Genomic DNA, 22,101 nt, shown 5'->3' with positions numbered 1-22,101 from the left:
CTTCCTTGGATGTGTATGAAAATAAACAAAAATTGACTCATAATCAAAGACCTACTAGAGTGAAGTAATATAAGATGTCAACGGTCCCCAAGCCAGTTTAAATAAATTACTGTGCCCCAAACTATGGGCATTCATTCTTTCATATCTATAGCTGGAGCACAGATTTGCCCACCAGAAAGGAAAATTTAGGCAATCGTAGTTCTTCCAGTTACGGGTAAACATCTGCATGGCTATCCTGGTCATGATTAGGAAAAGATGGCATTTATATCGATCCTTAACATGTAATAATGTTCCACATATGACCGCCTCATACGTCAGTGGAATTGATGATTCCAATATGTTGTTAATCTTACCCCATATTGATCTCCAAAAGTTAAGTATCAAAGGACAATAGAACAAGAGATGTTCAAAGTTGTTAAATCACAAAAGAATTGTGAAAAATTGCAAGAGGACCTTATAAGACTGGGCATCAAAATGGAAGATGACGTCTAATGTGAGCAAGTGCAAAACGATGCATGCGGGAGAGAGGAACCCGAATTAGGCTAGGTTCACTAAACTCCACTTATCTTTCTGATCCGTGGCTGAGTCTTCTGGGCGACCGATTCAGTAAGCCTCAACATGCAAATTATCTCGATCGGAGGCACGCCCCACAGCAACTGCATGGATTGCTGTAGAGCAATCCAGATGCATGCACAGGCTATCTTTTTTGCCTGTAGACGGTCTGTGTATGCGCTTGCTCTCCTGACTTCCCTCTCGCCGGCTCCAAGCACCGAGCCCCATCCCGCAGTTTCCCGGAACTCGCCGTCGCCTTCCCTCTCTGAAATGCAATTCCCATCCAGCTGGGAGCCCAAAGGTCCTCCGTTTATCCTTCAGCTAAAAGATTCACTTCTTAAAAAGATTATTATCTAGAATAGTCCCACCCGTGTCCGCCTCTGCCTTTCATCCCTTCAGGCTCCGGTGCCTAAGTTGTGGGGGCAGCACCCGCTGCTCAGGCACAGTTCAGGATACGCTGCAGGGAAGGGTTACTCGCAAGTCCGTGGTTTTAACCTGCGCAGTTTAAAGCGGGGCTGAACTACGGCGTGTTCCAGTCTGTAACAGAACATGTCGTAGTACAGCTCCACTTTAAACCATAGGCTTGCGCTGCAGGGAAGGGCGGCAGAGAGCAGGAGTCGAGGCAGCAAAGAGCAGGAGAGAATCTAGCACTATCTGCGGTGTCTCTAATCCAGGTCTAACTTCTTGCAACTGTTTTCCTTTGGGCGGGGCAGCAGAGAGCAGGACAGTCAGCAGGGACATGAGCGACTGGACCTCAGCAATCGCTTCTTTTTTGATCAGGCAGCCCAGTCGGCGTTCCCGAAATTGTTTTGTGAATCACTGCCTTCCTACTTTTGGGTGCGCTTCCCCTCATTTGCATAGGCGGATCGGGAGGAAGGTTAGTGAATCGGGTCGCAAAATGGTCGCAACTGCTCGGGAAATGATCATTAAGGTTAGTGAATCTAGCCCTCTAGCTACATGATGCTGGGTTCTATGTGAGGAGTCACTGATTGGTGTAGCCCGACTTTACTACAGGAAGAGGTGGTCGGAGCAGACCACAAATGAGCAAGTCTGCGATTAGCAAATTCATGGGGGAACACTGTACTAGGGAAAGAATCAGGGAATCACGCGGAGTCAATGGGGGTCTCCCCTGGTCCCTGGGCATTGCCATGAAGAACACGGCTATAATTCCTGGTCTCTTCAAAGTACTTCTGATCAGTGGCGTTGTAAGAGGGGGTGGCAGGACCATCCTGGGCATCATTTGGTGGAGGGTGCCAGCACCTCACCACCCCCCCCCCCGATACCCTCCCTTCTCCTCACTGTACCCCTTCAAATCTTTGCTAGCGCAAGCATCTTCTCCGTCCTGCTGCTCACGCCAGCCTGGCTCCCCTCTGAGATTTTTTGTTGTTGTTTGATATGAATTATAATTTGAAAAAAAAATCTAAAAATTTATTACGGATATTAAATCTTCTGATATATTTTGTGTGATAAGTACCCATCATGCCATGCAGGCAGCTAAACATAACGGAGTCTTGGTTATAACCATATATGGCAGTGGTTCCCAAACCTGTCCTGGGGGACCCCCAGCCAGTCAGGTTTTCAAGATATCCCTAATGAATATGCATGAGAGAGATCTGCATACCTGTCACTTCCATTATATGCAAATCTCTCTCATGCATATTCATTAGGGATATCTTGAAAACCTGACTGGCTGGGGGTCCCCCAGGACAGGTTTGGGAACCACTGCCATATATGCTCCCCAAGTACTGCTGACAGTATTTAAAACTTACCAGTCAAGATATTTCCCCTCCCCCATGAGCTGCACAGTAGAGAATGACACGTTGACAAAATTCATCACCGTCCCCGTCCCCGCGGATAACCGTGGGAAACCATCTTCATGTCATTCTTTAAGGAGAGAGGGAAGAATCAGAGTATGAATGGCCACAACCACTGACCCACAAGCTTTGCTTTGAAGAATGCTGTTATAGAAGGACTGAGGATGAAACAGACACTACAGAATGACAGTCTCTGGTATCCAGAGCAGATATTGTGATGTCATAATGCCTCATTCCACCAGTGCCTAAGAGCCAATCACATCAGTGATGTCACAATGGCTTCATTATCCTTGGCTCACATAAGAATCAGAGTATGAATGGCCACAACCACTGTCCCGCAAGCTTTGCTTTGAAGAATGCTGGTGTAGAAGGATCGAGGATGAAATAGACACTAGAAAATAACATGGGATTATTTCTCCCGCGGTTATCCGCGGGGACGGGAACGGTGATGAATTTTGTCACCGTGTCATTCTCTACTGCACAGCATCCTCTCTCATAGCACTTTACAATAAGATGACAGAACATTGCAGTTGCCAAAGTTTGACCTGTCTTTTGCCGTTTGTGTTACACAGACGGTAAAAAAACGTCTGTGCAACTTCAGCTTTAGTTCCCATTCTTGTCTAATATGTTACCTTCTGTCAATATTCCCACGTACCATACTTTTTCTATCGAGTAGCACTTTGTCTGCCAGTAAACTAATGCATTTGAGAGCCCCCCCCTCTACTCACCCATTCAACAACTGACATATAGCACCAGACCCACAGCAGCAGAGAATCAGACACTTCAGCGCAGACAACAAAGCCTTTGCCCTCGGGTCACTTGCTGCATCCTAGCCCCTCAAAAACAGGAAGCATGAGTCATATGGAATGAGGTACAGCGATGGCCGTTGCTGAAGTGACTGGTGCCAAAGCATCCATTTTACTGCTGCAAATACACTTCTCCCTCCGTATTTGCTGCGATAGGGGATTAACAGAACTGCAAATACTGAAAAACCGCAAATAACTTTTCTATATGTTAATCACTGTTTTCTATTAAAAACCATCATGAATATGGTGAAACCGTGAACAACATGTGTGATAGACATGTGGGATCTATTCAAAGGGATAGGTAAGGGAGGGTCATTGGGGTGGGCAGACTAGATGGGCCGTGGCCCTTATCTACCGTCTATTTCTATGTTTCTATGTAACATGGTGGGAGACCTGGCCTGTTCCTGAAGGAGAGGCAAAATATGGTGAAGAAAGTTCCGGGAATCGGCGATTTTCTCTGTAAAACGCTTAGAATCAGCGATTTCTTTATGCAAGCTGATGTAATTGGGGGGGGGGAGCCAGCAAGTTAAAAACCATGAAGAATCGAAAACGCGAATGCTGAAACCGCGAATACGGAAGGAGAGGTGTACAGCCATGGAGGTGGTGGCAGCTAGCAGTGGGGTGAAAAATATAAATAAGAAGGGAGAAGAGATCATAAGGGGGGGGGGGGTGAACAATCAGTGGAGAGTTAGGGGAGAAAGAGCCAGTGCTAAAAACCGCACTACAGTTTTGTAAAAAGAGTGCGGGGGTATTTTTATAGCTTTACCTTACTAAAATTTAGCTGTGGCCTAAAACACCCATATTTTAGCTTGGTTATTGAAGACACACCATGCCTTTAATAAAAGATGTCTGGACAGTTGATAGGCTTTAAAGGTGATTTTGCCCTCAATATGTTTCCATCTCCTTCAAACTCCATCAGCCCAGCCACTGCAGCAATACTTGAACTCTCACCTTCCCCAAAGTCAGTTGGGCAACTTATAATGATCCCACATTAAAATGATCCCTACCATATAGCCCCATGTATCACTATAGGCCTCTACAAGAGTTAAATCCTATATAATAAAACGCTAGCCGCGCATGCGCACTCCAACTTTCGTGTTCTTTATTCCCTGTTCCATGTTCTGTAGGTCCGTGGCCAAGCAGGAGTGCGCATGCGCGAGTCCCCAGCTCCTACCTACACTTGCAGCACTGGCCGCCATTGCTGGACTCCCTGCTCTTCGGTAACTCAGTTCTCCCGACGTCTTGCTGCCCCTCCCCCTTCCCATGGTCCCGACTCCAAACCTGCTACACTCGCAGCACTGGCCGCCATTGCTGGACTCCCTGCTCTTCGGTAACTCAGTTCTCCCGACGTCTTGCCGCCCCTCTCCCTTCCCGTGGTCCCAACTCCAAACCTGCCTACTCCAGCAGCCTGCAGTACTCTGCACACGCTTTTTCGGGCCCTTCTACTGCCCTGATTTACTCTGGCATGTCTCTGATGACATCATCAGAGACACGGCAGAGTAAATCAGGGCAGTAGAAGGCCCCGAAGCAGCGTGTGCAGAGTGCTGCAGGCTAGAGTCGGCAGGTTTGTCGGGACCGCGGGAAGGAAAGGGAAGGGGGGGGCGGCAACGGACTAAAGAAGCTGCCTAGACCGTGAGAAGGGAAAGGGGGGGAAGGGAAAACGCTGCTGCTGCACAGGGAAGAGGTATGGCGGGAGGGAAATGAGGAGGGAGGGGATGCTGCTGTGGCTGCACAGGGAAGAGGGGGGGGATAGAAATGCTGCTGCATAGGAGGCTGGGAGAGAGAGAGACAGATAGAAAGAAAGACAGACAGCGGGAGGAAGGGAGACAGAAAGAAAAGAAGAAAGACACAGGGGCAGGGAGAGACAGAAAGACAGACAGACAAAGGGGGCCAAGGAGAGAGACAGACAGAAAGAAAGATAGCGGGAGGGAAAGAGAGACAGAAATAAAGAAAGACAGACAGACATATATTCTAGCACCCATTAATGTAACGGGCTTAATGACTAGTATATAATATCAGTCTTTGCACATTAGCAAACTGCATGGCAGCTCAGTCAGCCCTGATATGGGAAGCTACTGCAAATAAGGAACACGGTGTTTTCTGTAATTATATTTAGTCATAATTGCAGTCCATGAATAGGAGCAACATCCGATTACTTCCTGTAAAGAAAGTGAATACCAGTAGTTTAGAGAGAGATTTTACACAAGACAGCAACTAAAGAGCCCCGAGCCATGGAAGAAAATATTGTAAAGTGACTGATGGGAAGGGAGTCTCCAGAGGCTCAAAGTGCATGTAGAAGGCAGAGCAGTTCTAGAACCCAATCAAGTCTTTCTAAGCCCTTTTTGAATAAAAATCATACATAAGATCCAACTGATATAGTAAGTACCCAGAACATAAGAATCGCCTTATTGGGTCAGACCAATGGTCCATCAATCCCAGAAGCCCGTTCTCACAGTGGTCAATCCAGGTCACTAGTACCTGGCCAAAACCCATGCTACCAATACAGGGCAAGCAGAAGGACACACGATGAAATTAAAGAGTAATACTGTACTTTAAAAACAACAGGGGGAAATATTTTTTCACTCAGCAAATAGTTAAGCTCTGGAATGCATTGCCAGAGGATGTGGTATGAGCGGTTAATGTAGGTTTGGACAAGTTCCTGGAGGAAAAGTCCATACACTGCTGTTGAGACAGACATGGGAGAAGCCGCTGCTTGCCCTGGATCGGTGGCATGGAACACTGCTACTATTTGGGTTTTTTGCCAGGTACTTGTGACTTGGATTGGTCTCCCTGAAGACAGGAGACTGGACTAGCTGGACAACTGGTCTGATCCAGTAAGGCTATTCTTGTGTTCTTTGTAAGGGGAAGAAAACATTATGCTAGAAGCACAGGAAGGAGGATTAAATCTTTATAAATATATTCTTCTGCCCTCCATATTCACGGGTTTAGGATTCACAAATCTCTAGACCAATCCGCCTCCCAGATCCTCTCCACACCTTACTTTTAAAGCCTGCTGGTCGCTAAAAAGATTATTTGGGGGGAATGGGTATCGGATGGGGCTCCTTCTTATTGGGCTTGGCGTAACCGTTTGCATGCTCTGATGCTGCTTGAGAGGGGTCGAGTGCATCATTCTTTGCGTCAATCGAAGTTCTTTTTGCAGGTCTGGGGTCCTTATATTTACTCTCTGTCTCCTCGAGCCTGCAGTTTGATTCTTAATACTTTGCTTATTTGATTCCTGAGTGATGAGGGGTTCGTGGCCTTGGGGTGGCCTCTTCCCGGCTTTTCTTCCCCTTTTTTTTCTCTCTTTTTCCCGGCTTTTCTTCCCCTTTTTTTTTCTCTCTTTTTTCCTCGAGAGGTCTAATTTCTGCTTTTTTGGGGCTCATCAGAGTCCAGGGCCCTGAAAGTTCTGCTTTGGTTCCTGTTCTAATCTTCCTTCTTGAGTTGTTTTTTTTTTTTTTTTGGGGGGGGGGTTGGTTCTGGTTGGGCGGGAGGGTGGGTTCTGGGGCTTGGGATATCGTTGCTGTGTGGCTTTTGGTGCACCTATATGTTTTTTTCTGCTGTGGTTGTGTTCATTGCTTCGTTCTTTGCCTCTGCTGGGTTCCATTCACCATTGTTACCTGTAACCCTCCCCTTGCGAGCTGCGGTCTATTGGACACCGGGACCTGGGCTTCTTCCCGCATTGTTACCGTGTTGATATCCTGTTGCTATGGGGGGGATGGGTTCTATTGTGGTTGTTCTCCCACATTTGATGATGTTCTGTTCGCTCTTTTTTGGATTTATCATCCTTGTTGTTATGCCTTCTTGTCTGCTGTTTTCTCGTTGGTGCCTATTTTCATCAATAAAAATTGTTTGACCTAAAGCGATGACGTGAGGCAGGAGCGATCTTCCTACACTATTGCCTCGTGAAGGACCGAGATCAAGAATGGCTACCTTGAGTTCCCGCTGCAGTTTCGACAGACTGTGAGAACTCGTGGTAGCCATTTTTTAATTGCAGCTCTGTATGGGGCAGGAGCACACGAAGATTGCTCCTGTCCAGCTTCACCACCAGATCACGAGGCTTTAAAAGTAAGATGTGGAGAGGTCCGTTAGGCAGAAGGGAGGCAGGGGTGGTTCAGAGTTCGACATAAAGTAATTCGCAATTTTTTGTTATTTGCGAGGGGGCTGCGTCCCTAACCCCCTTGAATATGGAAGGGGGAGTGTATATAAACACCCCACCTTCACTACCATTCCCAAAAAATTATCTTTCTTCACCTGCAGATACCCAAGTGACAAGAAATTCTAGTACATGGGACATGTCTGCTGACATTAAAGAGGCTCCCATGTGAACCCTTCTAGACTACACAGAAAGTTCATCTCTTTGAGCAGCAGAACATAACTTTACCTGCAAGGTACCCTGTGCAAAGCAAAATAATAACAACCCTGAAACCAAAATCTTTCACATCAAGAGGGCCACGACCATGTTAATTTAAGATTTTATAGTTACAGCAAAAATGATGTATTAATTCAATTGGACTGGTAACATATTTATAAAATCGGAACAAGTGAGATGACACATGCAGACAGTGACAAATTGCAGAAAGACTAGGAAATTGGAAATGGGAGCATCTAAATGGCAAATGAAATTTAATGTAGACAAATGCAAAGTGATGCACAATGAGAAGAATGCACTTCTCCCTCCGTATTCGCTGTGATAGGGGATTAACAGAACCGCAAATACAGAAAAACCGCAAATAACTTTTTCATATGTTATTCCCTGTTTTCTATTAAAAACCATCATGAATATGGTGACACTACGAACAACATGGAGGGAGACCTGGCCTGTTCCTGAAGGAGAGGCAAAACATGGCAAAGAACGTGCCGGGAATCAGTGATTTTCTCTGTAAACGCTTGGAATCAGCGATTTCTCTATGCAAGCTGATGTCATTTGGGGGGAGGAGCCAGCAAGCTAAAAACCAGAATAATCGAAACCGTGAATGCTGAAACCGCAAATACGGAGGGAGAAGTGTAATCCAAATCGTAATTACCAAATGCTAAATCCACTTTAAGGGCTCCTTTTACAAAGATGCGCCAAGCCTTTTAGCGCAGCCTAACCACACGCTAAACGCCAACGCGTGCATGTTAGTCTACGGAAGCGTTAGCACATGTATATATTTAGCGCGCGCTAAAACGCATAGCGCATCTTTGAAAAACAGGGGGTAAGAGTCAAAGAAATAGATCTAGGCGTCATTGTAGATTATACGTTGAAATCTCCCGCCCAGTGTGTGGTTGAAGCCAAAAAAGCAAACAGGATGCTAGGAATTATTAAGAAAGAGATGATAAATAAGACTATTATAATACCTTGATGGGTAACCTCAATTTTAGTATTGCATTCAATTCCCGTCACTGTATCTCAAAAAAAGATATAGCAGAATTAGGAAAAGTTCAAAGAAGAACAGCCAAAACTATTAAGAGATTGAAATTCCTCTCGTGAGGAAAAGCTAAAGGGGCTTTTTAGCTTGGAAAAAAAGAGATGGCTGGAGGGTCAATATGATTGAAGTCTACAAAATCCTGGGTGTTGTAGAAGGGTAAATGTTAATTGATTTTTTTACTTTTAAAAAATTACAAAGACTAGGGGGACACTCAATGAAACTACATGTAAATACCTTTAGAACACATAGGAAGAAATATTTGTTCAGTCAACAAATAGTTAAGCTCTGGAACTCATTGGCAGAGGATGTGGTAACAGTGGTTAGCTGCAACTGGGTTTAAAAAGGGATGGATAAGTTCCTGGAGGAAACCTCAGTAGGCTGCCACTGCTTGCCCTGAGATTGGTAGGGTGGAATGTGGCTCCTGCAAGGTACTTGTGACCTGGGTTTGGGCACTGTGGAAATAGGATACTGGCCCAGTATAGCTAGTGTTATATTCTTATGAAACATGGGAAGGGAAATACGCTATGCAATTTTTAGTATATTCAAACTTCTTTATAAAATAAATCAAACAATCTATGGATGTATATACGTAGAGAGAGATTTTAACAAATTTCTAAGATTTGAGTTCTGAGCTGAGATGATTTCATAAAGTTTCCAGCAGGTCAAAAAAACCTTTACCCACAGAAATAAGCACTTGCAAAATGGATTGGGGGGGGGGGAATGCACATAAACGAAGTTTCTGCAAGGGGAGATCGTGCCTAACTAATTTATTGCACTTCTTCGAAGGAATTAACAAACGGATGGACAGAGGAGACCCCATAGACATCATATACCTAGATCTCCAAAAAGCCTTTGACAAGATGCCTCATGAACGTCTACTCTGGAAACTGAAGAACCATGGGGTGGACAGAGACGTACATAGATGGATCAGAAACTGGTTGGCGGGTAGGAAACAGAGGGTAGGAGTGAAGGGCCACTATTTGGACTGGAGGAGGGTCTTGAGTAGTGTTCTGCAGAGCTCAGTGCTCGGGCCGCTGCTATTTAATATATTCATAAATGATCTAGAAACGGGGACGAAGTGAGAGATAATAAAATTTGCGGACAACACCAAACTATTTAGTGGAGCTCGGACTAAAGAGGACTGCAAAGAATTGCAAAGGGACTTGAACAAACTAGGGGAATGGGCGACGAGATGGCAGATGAAGTTCAATGTTGAGAAATGTAAAGTATTACATGTGGGAAGCAGAAACCCGAGGTACAACTATACGATGGGAGGGATGTTATTGAATGAGAGTACCAAAGAAAGGGACTTGGGGGTAATGGTGGATATGACAATGAAGCTGACGGCACAGTGCGCAGCAGCCGCTAAGAGAGCGAATAGAATGCTAGGTATAATCAAGAAGGGTATTACAACCAGAACGAAAGAAGTTATCCTGCCCTTGTATCGGGCGATGGTGTGTCCACATCTGGAGTACTGCGTCCAATATTGGTCACCGTACCTTAAGAAGGATAAGGCGTTACTCGAGAGGGTTCAGAGGAGAGCAACACATCTGATAAAAGGGATGGAAAACCTTTCATACGCTGAAAGATTGGAGAAACTGGGGCTCTTTTCCCTGGAGAAGCAGAGACTTAGAGGGGATATGATAGAGACTTACAAGATCATGAAGGGCATAGAGAGAGTAGAGAGGGACAGATTCTTCAAACTTTCAAAACATAATAGAACAAGAGGGCATCTGGAAAAGTTGAAATGGGACAGATTCAAAATGAATGCTAGGAAGTTCTTCTTTACCCAAAGTGTGGTGGACACCTGGAATGCGCTTCCAGAGGACGTAATAGGGCAGAGTACGGTACTGGGGTTTAAGAAAGGATTGGACAATTTCCTGCTGGAAAAGGGGAGAGAGGGGTATAGCTAGAGGATTACTGCACAGGTCCTGGACCCGTTGAGCCACCGCGCGAGCGGACTGCTGGGCACAATGGACCTCAGGTTTGACCCAGCAGAGGCATTGCTTATGTTCTTATGAAGTGCAAACCTCATGAGGCAAACTTTTTCTGTCCAATGAGACAGGTATTCCCGGGGGAAGTGTTTGGGCAGAGATGAGACGGAGTTTCAGGAAACATATGAAGGTAACAAAAAAAATTGAACTGTTTGCACCTAGGAGCGGATAAAGGCGCATAGCCAGGTCACCTAATATTACCTCAAGTCCTGCTAGAGAAACTGGGCTTGTTCTCCCTCGAACGGAGGAGATTGAAAGGAGACATGATCGAAACATTCAAGGTACTGAAGGGGATAGACTTAGTAGATAAGGACAGGTTGTTCACCCTCTCCAAGGTAGGGAGAACAACAGGGCACTCTATAGTTCTTAGACAGGGCACGTAAGAAAGTTCTTCACCCAGAGAGTGGTAGAAATCTGGAACACTCTTCTGGAGGCTGTTATAGGGGAAACACCCTCCGGGGATTCAAGACGAAGTTAGACAAGTTCCTGCTGAACAAGAGCGTGCGCTGTTAGGGCTAGTCTCGGTTAGGGCGCTGGTCTTTGACCAGAGGGCCGCCGCATGAGCAGATTGCTGGGCGTGATGGACCACTGGTCTGACCCAGCAGCGGCAATTCTTATGTTCTTAGACCAGCGGTCTCAAACTCAAACCCTATACAGGGCCACATTTTGGATTCGTAGGTACTTAGAAAAAGGACCCCTAACTATTTTTTCTGAGGCCCTCTAAGGCGCACTAGAAGATTTAGCCAACGCATCCATTAGATTCTATGGACGTGCTAGCGTTTAGTGTGTGCTATTTAGGATGTGCTAAATCGGCTAGCGGGCCTTAGTAAAAGGACCCCTAACTATTTTTTCTGCGGCCCTCCAAGTACCTACGAATCCAAAACGTGGATTATCAGAAGCAATTGAGGAAAGATTTTTAAACTAAATTATAGTTTATAAATCTTTCCTTAATTGCTTCTGATAATTTCCGCTATACACAGCTGAAAGCCGTGCAACATGCCGAAAGTGAAAAAGAATCCACAGCGCTCACCTCCTCCAGCACCGGACACACGCACAAGTGGCGCTGCCTCCAACTGTTGCTCCAAGCTGCCCGTCTCGCTGCTGTAACCTCGCCAAAGCACTTTCCTGCATCTGCACTCGATTGGACTCCACCTCACAATCGCGTACAGACGCAGAAAAGCGTTTGCGCGAGGTTACAGCGACCGCCGAACACTTGTGGAGTGCACAACGAGGGCCTCAAAATAGTACCTGGCAGGCCACAAGTTTAAGACCGCTGTGCTCAACCTTTCTACACTACTAGGTTGTGTCCTGGTCTGGTGAGGCAAAAAAGAAGTCTTTGTACAATACATGTAACTAACTGCTCAGCCTAAAAGCCTTGCTATAAATATCATCAAGGATCATTTTATAAGGGCTTTTCAGTGTTTGACACCTGTTTCACAGTTGGGAAAGTCTTGTTATAGCATTGCTTAATTGTATACACATGTATAAAGTAAACACACTGAGAGTTCGCCTACGTTTTATACTATCTGCATGTAGGTATTCGAGCATGTAATTTGGGCAGAGCACAGGCACAGCAGTGATGGATGAGCTCTAATAAAAAATAGAAAAAACTCAGAAATATGATAGCAGATAAAGGCCAAATAGCCTATCCAGTCTGCCCATTTGCATCCACTATCTCCTCCTGTCCCACGCTTTCTTGAATTCAGACAGTCTCTCGTCTCTACCACCTCTACCAGGAGACTATTCTATGCACCTACCACCCTTTCTGTAAAAAAATGTATTTCATAAGAACATAAGAATTGCCGCCGCTGGGTCGGACCAGTGGTCCATCATGCCCAGCAGTCCACTCACGCGGCGGCCCTCTGGTCAAAGACCAGCACCCTAACTGAGACTAGCCCTACCAGCGCACGATCTTGTTCAGCAGGAACTTATCTAACTTTGTCTTGAATCCTTGGAGGGTGTTTTCCCCTATAACAGCCTCTGGAAGAGCGTTCCAACTTTCTACCACTCTCTGGGTGAAGAACTTCCTTACGTTTGTACGGAATCTATCCCCTTTCAACTTTAGAGAGAGTGCCCTCTCGTTCTCCCTACCTTGGAGATAACTCCTGAGTCTATCACCTCAACTTCATCCTAAGCCTTCTTTCAAATGAAAGAGACTCGTCTCATGCGCATTTATGCTACATAGGTATTTAAACATTTCTATCATAGCTCCCCTCTCTCGCTTTTCCTCCAAAATATATATATCGAGATCTTTAAGTCTGTTCCCATATGCTTTATGATGAAGACCATGTGGCTACATAAGACAAATATACATACACATTTACATCTTTTAAGAACAAGTGCAAAATTTGTGCCATTCTCATACCCAGGACCTATTTTTTGGTACGTTCCAAGGTTAATTTGGATGGACAATAGGCAGTGCGAATGTCAACGCTGCTCCCAGTTCTCATTTACCTGTTTTGTTGCCACTAACTGGGTGGGCCTAACTCCAAAGGAGAAGAACCACAGACCACCCAGGCCCACTCATGGCTAGGCTCCCAATTTCAGCTGGAAAGATATTTGAGTCTAGGGCAGGGGTGTCCAACCTTTTGGCTTCCCTGGGCCACACTGGCTGAAAAAAATTTTTCTGGGGCCGCACAAATGCGCAAACGCTGCAACAAGATAGAGGAGGGAGCCGGCAAGACGGTAAACACCCGTGGGCAGCAGAGGAAAACACTTCCCTTGACCGAGGCCACACAAAATACTTCACAGGGCCGCAGGTTGGACACCCCTGGTCTAGGGTGATTTAGGATGACTGTGCACAATTTACCCGCATGCTGTGAGCATCACTAGGGCAGTGCAAATGTGTACATCAGTGTCTCTCAAACTGTGTGCCAGGGCACAGTGGTGTGCCCCAAAGAGATTCCAGGTTTGCCACGAGAGATTCCAGAATTTTACTTTATTTTTAAAAATTCCCTTTATAAATATACACTGAATAGATGACATGTACGTCACATTCACAAGTCTGTCAATGTTATGAGCATCTGTGTGCATCAGGAAAGATACAACCGCCCAGGCAAGCATCATTCTTTGATCTGATTGGTCCATGAAAACTAACAGCAAGTCATTTTAGTTTTATTTGTATTGAGCAACAAAGCAATAAAGGCTTTGTTACTGTTTGGATCTTCTCATCTTTTGCAAACTTGGATTTTCAGCTCTGACGGAAATTAAATTGAAAAAAAAACGACTGCAGATGGTGGATGATGAAATGTATGTCTGCTTGTGGACTATCGAGCCACTTTTTGAGTTAATTTGCACTCAAAAACAAGCACATCCATCTTATTGATTAACAATTCTATTCGATCTACTTTAGTTTCAGCATTGTTACAATTACCTATACATAGCTTAAAATAACTTTAAATAAATAACTCTCAAATTTAATTTTTTGATGGTTTTTCAGTTTTATATTTTCAGTTATAATGTGCCATGAGAAACATTTGCTCCGTTTAGTGTGCCAGAGCTAAAAAAAAGTTTGAGACACTGGTGTATATGTACCGTACTTCCAATGATCCATAGGAATACACATTTTAACAGCTTTCACATCAGCCCCTGTACTCCTCCAAGGCACACAAATGACAGCAGGCTGATTATTTCAGAAAGAGCTTCACAGAGTGAGTGAGAGGTCACATGTGCTTCACCCTGTCTTTAAAATGACTTGACACATGGAAGAACATAAATTTAGAAGCTCGACTAAGGTGAACACTCGAAGTTACAGGGAAATACTTTTAAAACCAACTGGAGGAAAAATTTCACTCAGAGAATAGTTAAGCTCTGAAACGCGTTGCCAGAGGATGTGGTAAGAGCGGATAGTGTAGCTGGTTTTAAGAAAGGTTTGGACAAATTCCTGGAGGAAAAGTCCATAGTCTGTTATTGAGAAAGACACAGGGGAAGCCACTGCTTACCCTGGATTGGTAGCATGGAATATTGCTACACCTTGGGTTTTGGCCAGGTACTAGCGATCTGGATTGGCCACCGTGAGAACGGGCTACTGGGCTTGATGGGCCTTTGGTCTGACCCAGTAAGGCTATTCTTATGTTCTTATCATTGGCATCCACTATACTTATTGTAGTTCTCTGAAACAGTACTATCACACATATGTGCTGGCCCTCACACATGTCAATTGTTACATTGACCCTTACGCATAACCACTGACAAAAACAGCAGCACCACAAGCCACAAAGGGGTGCTTCTCTTTTCGACCATGTTTTCCCCCTCTTAAGAAATGGATGCTCCCAGTGCATATTTAGATAAACGTATGTTATTTTCCATGGCCTTATACGTATTTTACAGAATGCTCCGCATTCCGTGAGCTTTTTGTAAAATGGGCTGGACATTGTGAACGTCCCTATTCTGATCAAGCCAAACTGTGCAAAATGGGGCTTCACATGCACCAGGATAGAGAGAGGGGTGTGTAATCTCTCTGTCTCCATGAATGCACATATGGTGAGAGGAGTCATCGTGTAAAACAAACAAACAAACAAAAAACAGGGTACAGCTTGTGTGCATAGTTTTCTTTACTTGTATGGCTACCCAATGCTAAAACAAGTTCTTATAAACAAAATGTGCGCAAACCCTCACACCAGTGGTAGGCAATTCCGGCCTCGAGAGCCGGAGCCAGGTCAGATTTTCAGGATCTCCACAATAAATATGCACGAGATAGATTTGCATCTCAAGGAGGCAGTGCATGCAAATCCATCTCATACATATTCATTGTGGATATCCTGAAAACTTGACCTGGCTATGGCTCTCAAGGACCGGAACTGCCTACCCCTGCCTCACACCAACTCGTTTAAATCCCATGGTAATGAAGGCATTAGCTACTGAAGCAAAGAAATGTTCTAAGGACCCAAAGACCAGGGCTGTGGAATCGGAGTCGGAGTCGAGGAGTCAGAGTCAGAGAAAATTTCGGGTACCTGGAGTCGGAGTCGGAGTCAGAAGTACAAAAAACTGAGGAGTCGGAGTCGGAACATTTATCTACCGACTCCATTTTTGATCTTGGCATACCAATCACGAGCGATTCTTTCAGCTATAGCACCCACTATATACACAGCACAAATGTTGCGAGCAGCTTCTACGGCCTTAGAACCTTGATTAAAAGCAAAAAGAAGGTGGTGTCGAAAATGCTCATTTCTCTCAACTTGACATTCCATTTTAACGATCTGAAAATTAACCAGTGCTGTGGAGTCGGAGTCGGAGGAAATTTCGGGTACCTGGAGTCGGAGTCTGAAGTACAAAAAACTGAGGAGTCGGAGTCGGAACATTTATCTACCGACTCCACAGCCCTGCCAAAGACTAAGGGCTTCTTTTACAAAAGTGCATTAGGGCCTTAACGCGCAGAATAGCGTGCGCTAAAATGCCCCACACACTAGCCGCTACTGCCTCCTCTTGAGCAGGCGGTAGTTTTTTGGGTAGCACGCGCTAATCCGGTGCGCTAAAAACGCTAGCGCATCTTTGTAAAAGGAGCCCTAAGTGCAGGATTTTCTAACACCAGGATTTTAACGCCAGGTCTCTGGAAGAGTTAAGAGGTTACATCATTCTCTGGCTGGCATTAACGGGGGATTTCACGTCTGGTTTCTTCATCCTCCAGACAGCATGAAAGACCTGCAAGTTTCTTTAAATTTTTTGATGTGCTTGGATGGAGAAACGAAAGATGTCAGGAGATGAGGGGCCAAGTGGGGTGGTGCAGCAGCTATGAACAGTTAAGCTCTGGACTGACTATTTATTTGCAGAATAACATTCCATATGTGGCAAACACTGAAATTTCAAGGAGAAATATGACGGACTATTCAGTTTCACCATAAAACACTTATAATCTTGTTGGATCATCAGATGGCAGGCTCAGTTCATTTGGATCCCAGCCTCTCACCAAAATTTTCATAGAATCAACGTTTTGGTTTCATTTTGGTTTTTAACTCACTTATTTCAGAAATCTTGAATAGATTCATCCGTTTCAAAAGAATGGTTTTGGAGCAGAGATTTATCTTTCATTCTTTACTCGATTTATGAAAATTTTGTTAACCGAGTCGAGCCCGTTTCGAGGGATGAATCGGCATATAAAATTTAGTTTTAGATTCAGATATCTCATTAACATATGAAGCAATAATTTGTGGTACTGTAGGGTCATGAAATGGTTAACTGTTGTTTAAAATATTGCTCTGGCCTACATAGCTGAAGAAAGTGTACAATCTATTGACTTCATCTGCCTAAAATGTATGTCCCTACCTTGCCACATTGTAAGCTAAATAGATAAGAGTTTGAGCCATGATGTACCCTGCCCTTCTGTACATTTAACTGTAAGAGCTAGATAAGTGTCCTGCTAGTGACCTGCTAGTGTGAGCTTAGAACCAATGAGTATTAAGAAAAGTAACACGTGAAAAGCTTTTTCTAGAATTCAGTTGTATAGCCAGAAAAATGAATAAATATCTCTGTAACTTCCTGGTTTTGGCACTTCTGAGCCACCTTGGAGCTCAGGGGTCCAGCATGCATTCTGTAATAAATCTCTTGTACTTTCTTCACGCCTCTGACTTTGTGTGTCCAAGTGACCTTTCAGTACCATTTTACATATTAAACCTCCCTTTGACAACTATAAAAGCCGTCTTTTCTTGATTTTAACTGGTATTGGGGTTCAAATGATCACAAAAAAATTGGAAAAATCATGATAGGTTAAATGACACATTTTGGTGGACAAATGTATGGACTACATATAGATTTGAAAGAGTAAACGCAGAACGTTCAGGAAGTAGTGTTCTACTTAACAAAATTTGGAATCCATTGGCATTATTTGCGAATTCAAAGTAATAGATAATATATTGCCTTCTGAGTTTTTTTTTCATTACACATCTGGGTTGGGATGGGCGGGAGGGTTGTGTAGGGATAGATACTGATTAACATAGATATTGAATCTTCTTATTAAGATGTTTAATATTGTTAATATCAATAATTGATGGAAGGGGAGCGGTTATGGTTATGATTCTATACTTTCTGCTTGTAATATTGTTTTCTTGTAATATTTTCATGTTGTCAATTTACTATATTACACTATTGTAATTTAATAAAATAATAAAAATTATTTAAAAAAAAAAAATTTGACTGGACTATATCAAGTTTATTAGTTTTTTTAAAATATATATACCACCAATCAGGTACTCAAGCATTTTCCCTATCTGTCCCGGTGGGCTCACAATCTATCTAATGTACCTGGGGCTATGGAGGACTGAGTGACTTGCCCAGGGTCACAAGGAGCAGCGCGGGATTTGAACCCACAACCCCAGAGTGCTGAGGCTGTAGCTCCAACCACTGTGCCACACACTCCACACACTAATGTGGGAAACCAGATTTAATGTCAAGGTTCACCAGGGTCATAGTAAGCTATGTACAGGTAGAGTGGCCGTACATGGTGCAAGGGGGGCTACAAAATTGTTTCCCATCCATTGCTTTCCCCGTTTGGCTGCAACGCAGCGGATGGGACAGGAGCTCTAGGGGTTGTAAGAGAAGCACACATTCAAACTTCGTTTCCCCTCCAATTAGAGGTTGCAAACTGAAAAAACACCATGATCACCTTCTCTCACACTAAGCAGCCTTATGGGGTAAAGACCTAGATCAACTGCTTTTGCCCACTACCTACGAGGAATTTAGGAAGCGCCTAAAAACACACCTGTTCCTGAAATTCCTAAACAACTGACCTGCTCTTCTCTCTCTCCTCAATAACGGCCCTCCTGACCTCTTACCCTTTTCCTCTCTCCCCTCTTAAGTCCGCATAGAACTTCATGGTTCTGTGATATATATAAACTGCTACTGTTATCATATTGTAATTTTCGCTGTATTTTTTGAATTGCATGGCTTTCTCCTAACAGGCCCACTTGGAAATTTCTTCCATCTGTATACCGTATACTCTCACTCAGCAAATTGTATATCTATAATTTTGCTTCCTTAATGTTTCTGCACTCTGTATTTCCTCTGACTATCTGCACATTGTAACTCGCTGAATGTCCAGACCTCTCGATTGTAAACCGCCTAGAAGTTGCAAGATTGTGGCGGTATAGAAGAATAAAGTTATTATTATTGTATCGCTTGAGACAGCCCTTAGTTTCACTAATCTATTTGACGCTTGGTATGTTGCATGCAACCCTTCTCAAAAACTACTCAGTTATTGCACTGGGGTGCAAAATATTTCTCTACTCACACATTAGGAAACTCTACAATGAGCTTTCGAACAGTTCTAATGCAAGTGCAACCCTGGCCCCGTTCAAAAACAGTTCAGGATGCCTGCTAAGCTCTTTGGGGAAGGTACCTAGTCCAGGATTAAAAAAAAAAAAAAAAAAAAGAGTTGTGTTTGATGGAGCTGGGCATAGGCTAAGGGCAGGCTAAATTCCAGCAGGCCAGGGAGTATTTTCACATCTCGGTCACGCATTCAGTTCTGCTGCACAAATTCTGCTTCCATACTTTTTTTAAATATAAAAACCAGCTCAAATTTAATTAACATCCAAATTGATAACAGCTGAATACTCTCCTCCCATCCACTTTTATTTCTTCTGATCCTAGCGGGCTCAAACCCTTCTTACTGGGCAGGACAACCCGGGGCTGTTTTCACTGTCTCTCAATAACGCCCAACTGGGTTCTTTTCCAGTTAATGGACTCAATCACAGCCCCCGGACCCTCCTCGTCCGTCTGCATCCTCGTGGTACAGTACTCCTTGCTCAACTTAGGGCTAGATTCACTAAGCGTACTGATCGGTTTGCAACCCCTTTGCGATCCGATTTTCCTCCGACCCCGATTCACTAGCCTCTGTCCCGATCATCCTCCGATCTGCACATGCATGCAGGCAGCAATTCACTAAAAAAAAAAAAAAAAGAGAGGGACACCGACCGGGCTGACCGATCAAAAATAAGCAACTGCTGAGGAACAGTCGCTAGGGTCCTTTCCGACTACCGCCGTGCTCTCTGCCCCGACTCTCCTGCTCTTCCCTGCAGTGTAAGCCCATGGTTTTAACCCACAGGTTTAAAGCGGGTTAAAACCACGGGCTCGAAAGTGAAGTTTTAAAGAAAAAAAAAAAAATGCTGCTTTTGTAAGCACGCGCAGACCATCTACAGCAGGGATCTCAAAGTTCCTCCTTGAGGGCCGCAATCCAGTCGGGTTTTCAGGATTTCCCCAATGAATATGCATTGAAAGCAGTGCATGCACATAGATCTCATGCATATTCATTGGGGAAATCCTGAAAACCCGACTGGATTGCGGCCCTCAAGGAAGGACTTTGAGACCCCTGATCTACAGTCAATGAAGATGGTCTGCGCATGCTTCAGGATCGCTCACTAGCGATCCGTGTGGTCCGATCACCCCCATTTAAATACTGACCCTTTGTGGATCAGTCAGCCTGCCGCGGATGGGCCACGGATCGGGTGCGATTGGCTGGTTAGTGAATCTAGCCCCTTAGTTCTCCAGCAGGTCTTCACCCATCTGCTTCACTCTCAAGGTTTCCAATCCCTTTACTCCAGAGCCCTCATAACGTTGCCTTAAACTACCTCCGCTACTAAGCGGAGGCAATCCACTTTTTATTTCCTGCCAGGACAGGACACCCCCTTAACTTCTTGGGCTCAGGGAGGGTGCGGGCAGCCAAAGACCACTCAGTAATGGAGGTGCTTTTACCTCATTCAAACCCCCATCCCCAGTCATATTCTCACACCATCAATATTTACTTAATTATAGCTCCTGTCGCCATAGTAACCGCCGGGAGATTCTCCCTCCTCCCGCTCTGCAGCTTAGATATCTCCCAGGGAGTTAAAACAAGGACACTGGCCTAAAGGGGCAGAAGATTTTATCAAATTAAAAAAGCACAGAAGCATATGACACCACATTCATCAAAACAGATTATCCACTGGGCCAGGGTGGGAGACTTCAGAATGCAACTTAGCTGATCAGATAAGGTTTCTTCCTGAGCTGGGTCCCGGCTGGTATGCCACCCTCCTTTTTTAAAATATAATTTCTCATCTGACCTAGCATAGCTCAGACTCCTACTTGAACAGAAGCAAACAACTAGCAAGTTAAGAAATGAATGAAAACTACATTTTAGAAGTGTACATATATGTTACCTTTCCAGCAAAAGGACTAGGTCCAAACAAATATTAGAACCACTTAAAGCCAGCAAATTTTGCATTTAAGTTTAATTTATCTGAGCAACACAGAAATGACCAAAGCAGATTTCCCCCCACCACCTAATAATCGCAAAAACAAAGAACCAGCAAACAACATCAAAGTCAAAAATAAAGTGCGGCCGATTCCACCCTCAGAGCAAATAAAGAAATCAGTAGTTTTTATTTTTAAAGTTATTTTAACTCATCTAGCGCGTTGATCATATTCATGACGGCTTTTTCCAGGACACTATCCTGTTTTCCTTCGATCATATCAAGTCTTGAATTCACACGGGGAGGGAAGGGGGGGGGGGAGAACATCTCGCAGTACAGGATCTATCCAAACAGGGAAAAACTTCTCGCACAAATGAAAACTAAGCCTGAAGTGATGGCAGATTACTCCCAGAACCTCCGAAGATACATCTGTTTCAAATATCAAGCACTTCGTGGTCTGCAAGCCAAACTATCCACTTTGTTCCCGTTGTGAGTTACATTTTGCACACACACACACACCAATCGCTCCTACCTTTCTTGCCTTGACATGAAATCAAAGCGCAGCGAGCACAAATAAGCTCACCTCTGTCGATCGCCACCCTGCTAGACGCCCAACTGGCCCCCCAAACCCACATCAATCTGTAGACAGAGAACTTTTGATCAACTTTTAATTTTTTTTGATTCAGAAAGGGGGGGGAGAAGGGTTGGGCAACCCTCCCTCCCCAAGCTCTTTCAAAACAAAAAGAGGTCGGGCCCCCCTTCCCTGCCCGGCCGCCCGCCCGGCCCCCCCTTCCCTGCCCGCCCGGCCCGCCCACTCACTCACTTCTCAGTGCCCCGATGAGCATGTTGCCGTCTTTGATGAGCTCTTTAATGAACTTATTGGTCCGGTCCAGCTCGATCTCATGGCACTTGAGGCGCTCTCGGAAATCGGGGCTGTCCAGGAACGAGTCGCTGAACTCCAGGGTAGGCAGCCCCATGGCCGGAGCGGGTCCAGGTGGGAAAAGACGGATTCCCCACCCCCGATCCTCTCGGATCACCCGGATCTCCTCCGCCCTGCCTTAAATCCGCGGCGCCCCGACGCTTCGCCTGTCGCTGCCGCTGCAGCTCTGCCGGGAGCCATGAAGCGCTCGGCCTCGCGCCGCCCGGGCCCCGCCCCTTCGAACGTGACGTAGAGAGAGAGCCCCAGCGCCGACTTCCTCTGCGTTCGCTCCCACCCCCCCCCCCCCCCAAGAAAACCAGCTGTGGCTGAACTCATTTGTTAACGAGACTCTCTCTGCTTGCTCCCGGATAAAGTTGATTTATTTTATTTTTAGCATATATATAACCTAAGCATTTTCCCCCGTCTGTCCTGGTTTTACTTTATTCCCATT

At 44.9% G+C, this 22,101-nt stretch overlaps 1 protein-coding gene across 1 annotated transcript in view; it reads right to left on the bottom strand.

Annotated features, from left to right (window-relative positions):
- ARHGAP42 (Rho GTPase activating protein 42) overlaps positions 1-21,842 on the bottom strand; it is a 359,221-nt gene extending 337,379 nt beyond the window's left edge. Inside the window, exon 1 of the mRNA XM_033949795.1 lies at positions 21,555-21,842. Within this exon, the coding sequence (XP_033805686.1) occupies positions 21,555-21,708 (154 nt within the window). The 5' untranslated portion in view covers positions 21,709-21,842. The remainder of the gene's footprint in view (positions 1-21,554) is intronic.
- Between the last annotated feature and the right edge of the window lie 259 nt (positions 21,843-22,101).

Source organism: Geotrypetes seraphini, chromosome 6 (assembly GCF_902459505.1).
Source record: "Geotrypetes seraphini chromosome 6, aGeoSer1.1, whole genome shotgun sequence".
Taxonomy (NCBI): domain Eukaryota; kingdom Metazoa; phylum Chordata; class Amphibia; order Gymnophiona; family Dermophiidae; genus Geotrypetes; species Geotrypetes seraphini.
The sequence above is the reverse complement of the archived record's forward strand: the minus strand, read 5'-3'. Positions and strand labels throughout refer to the sequence as shown.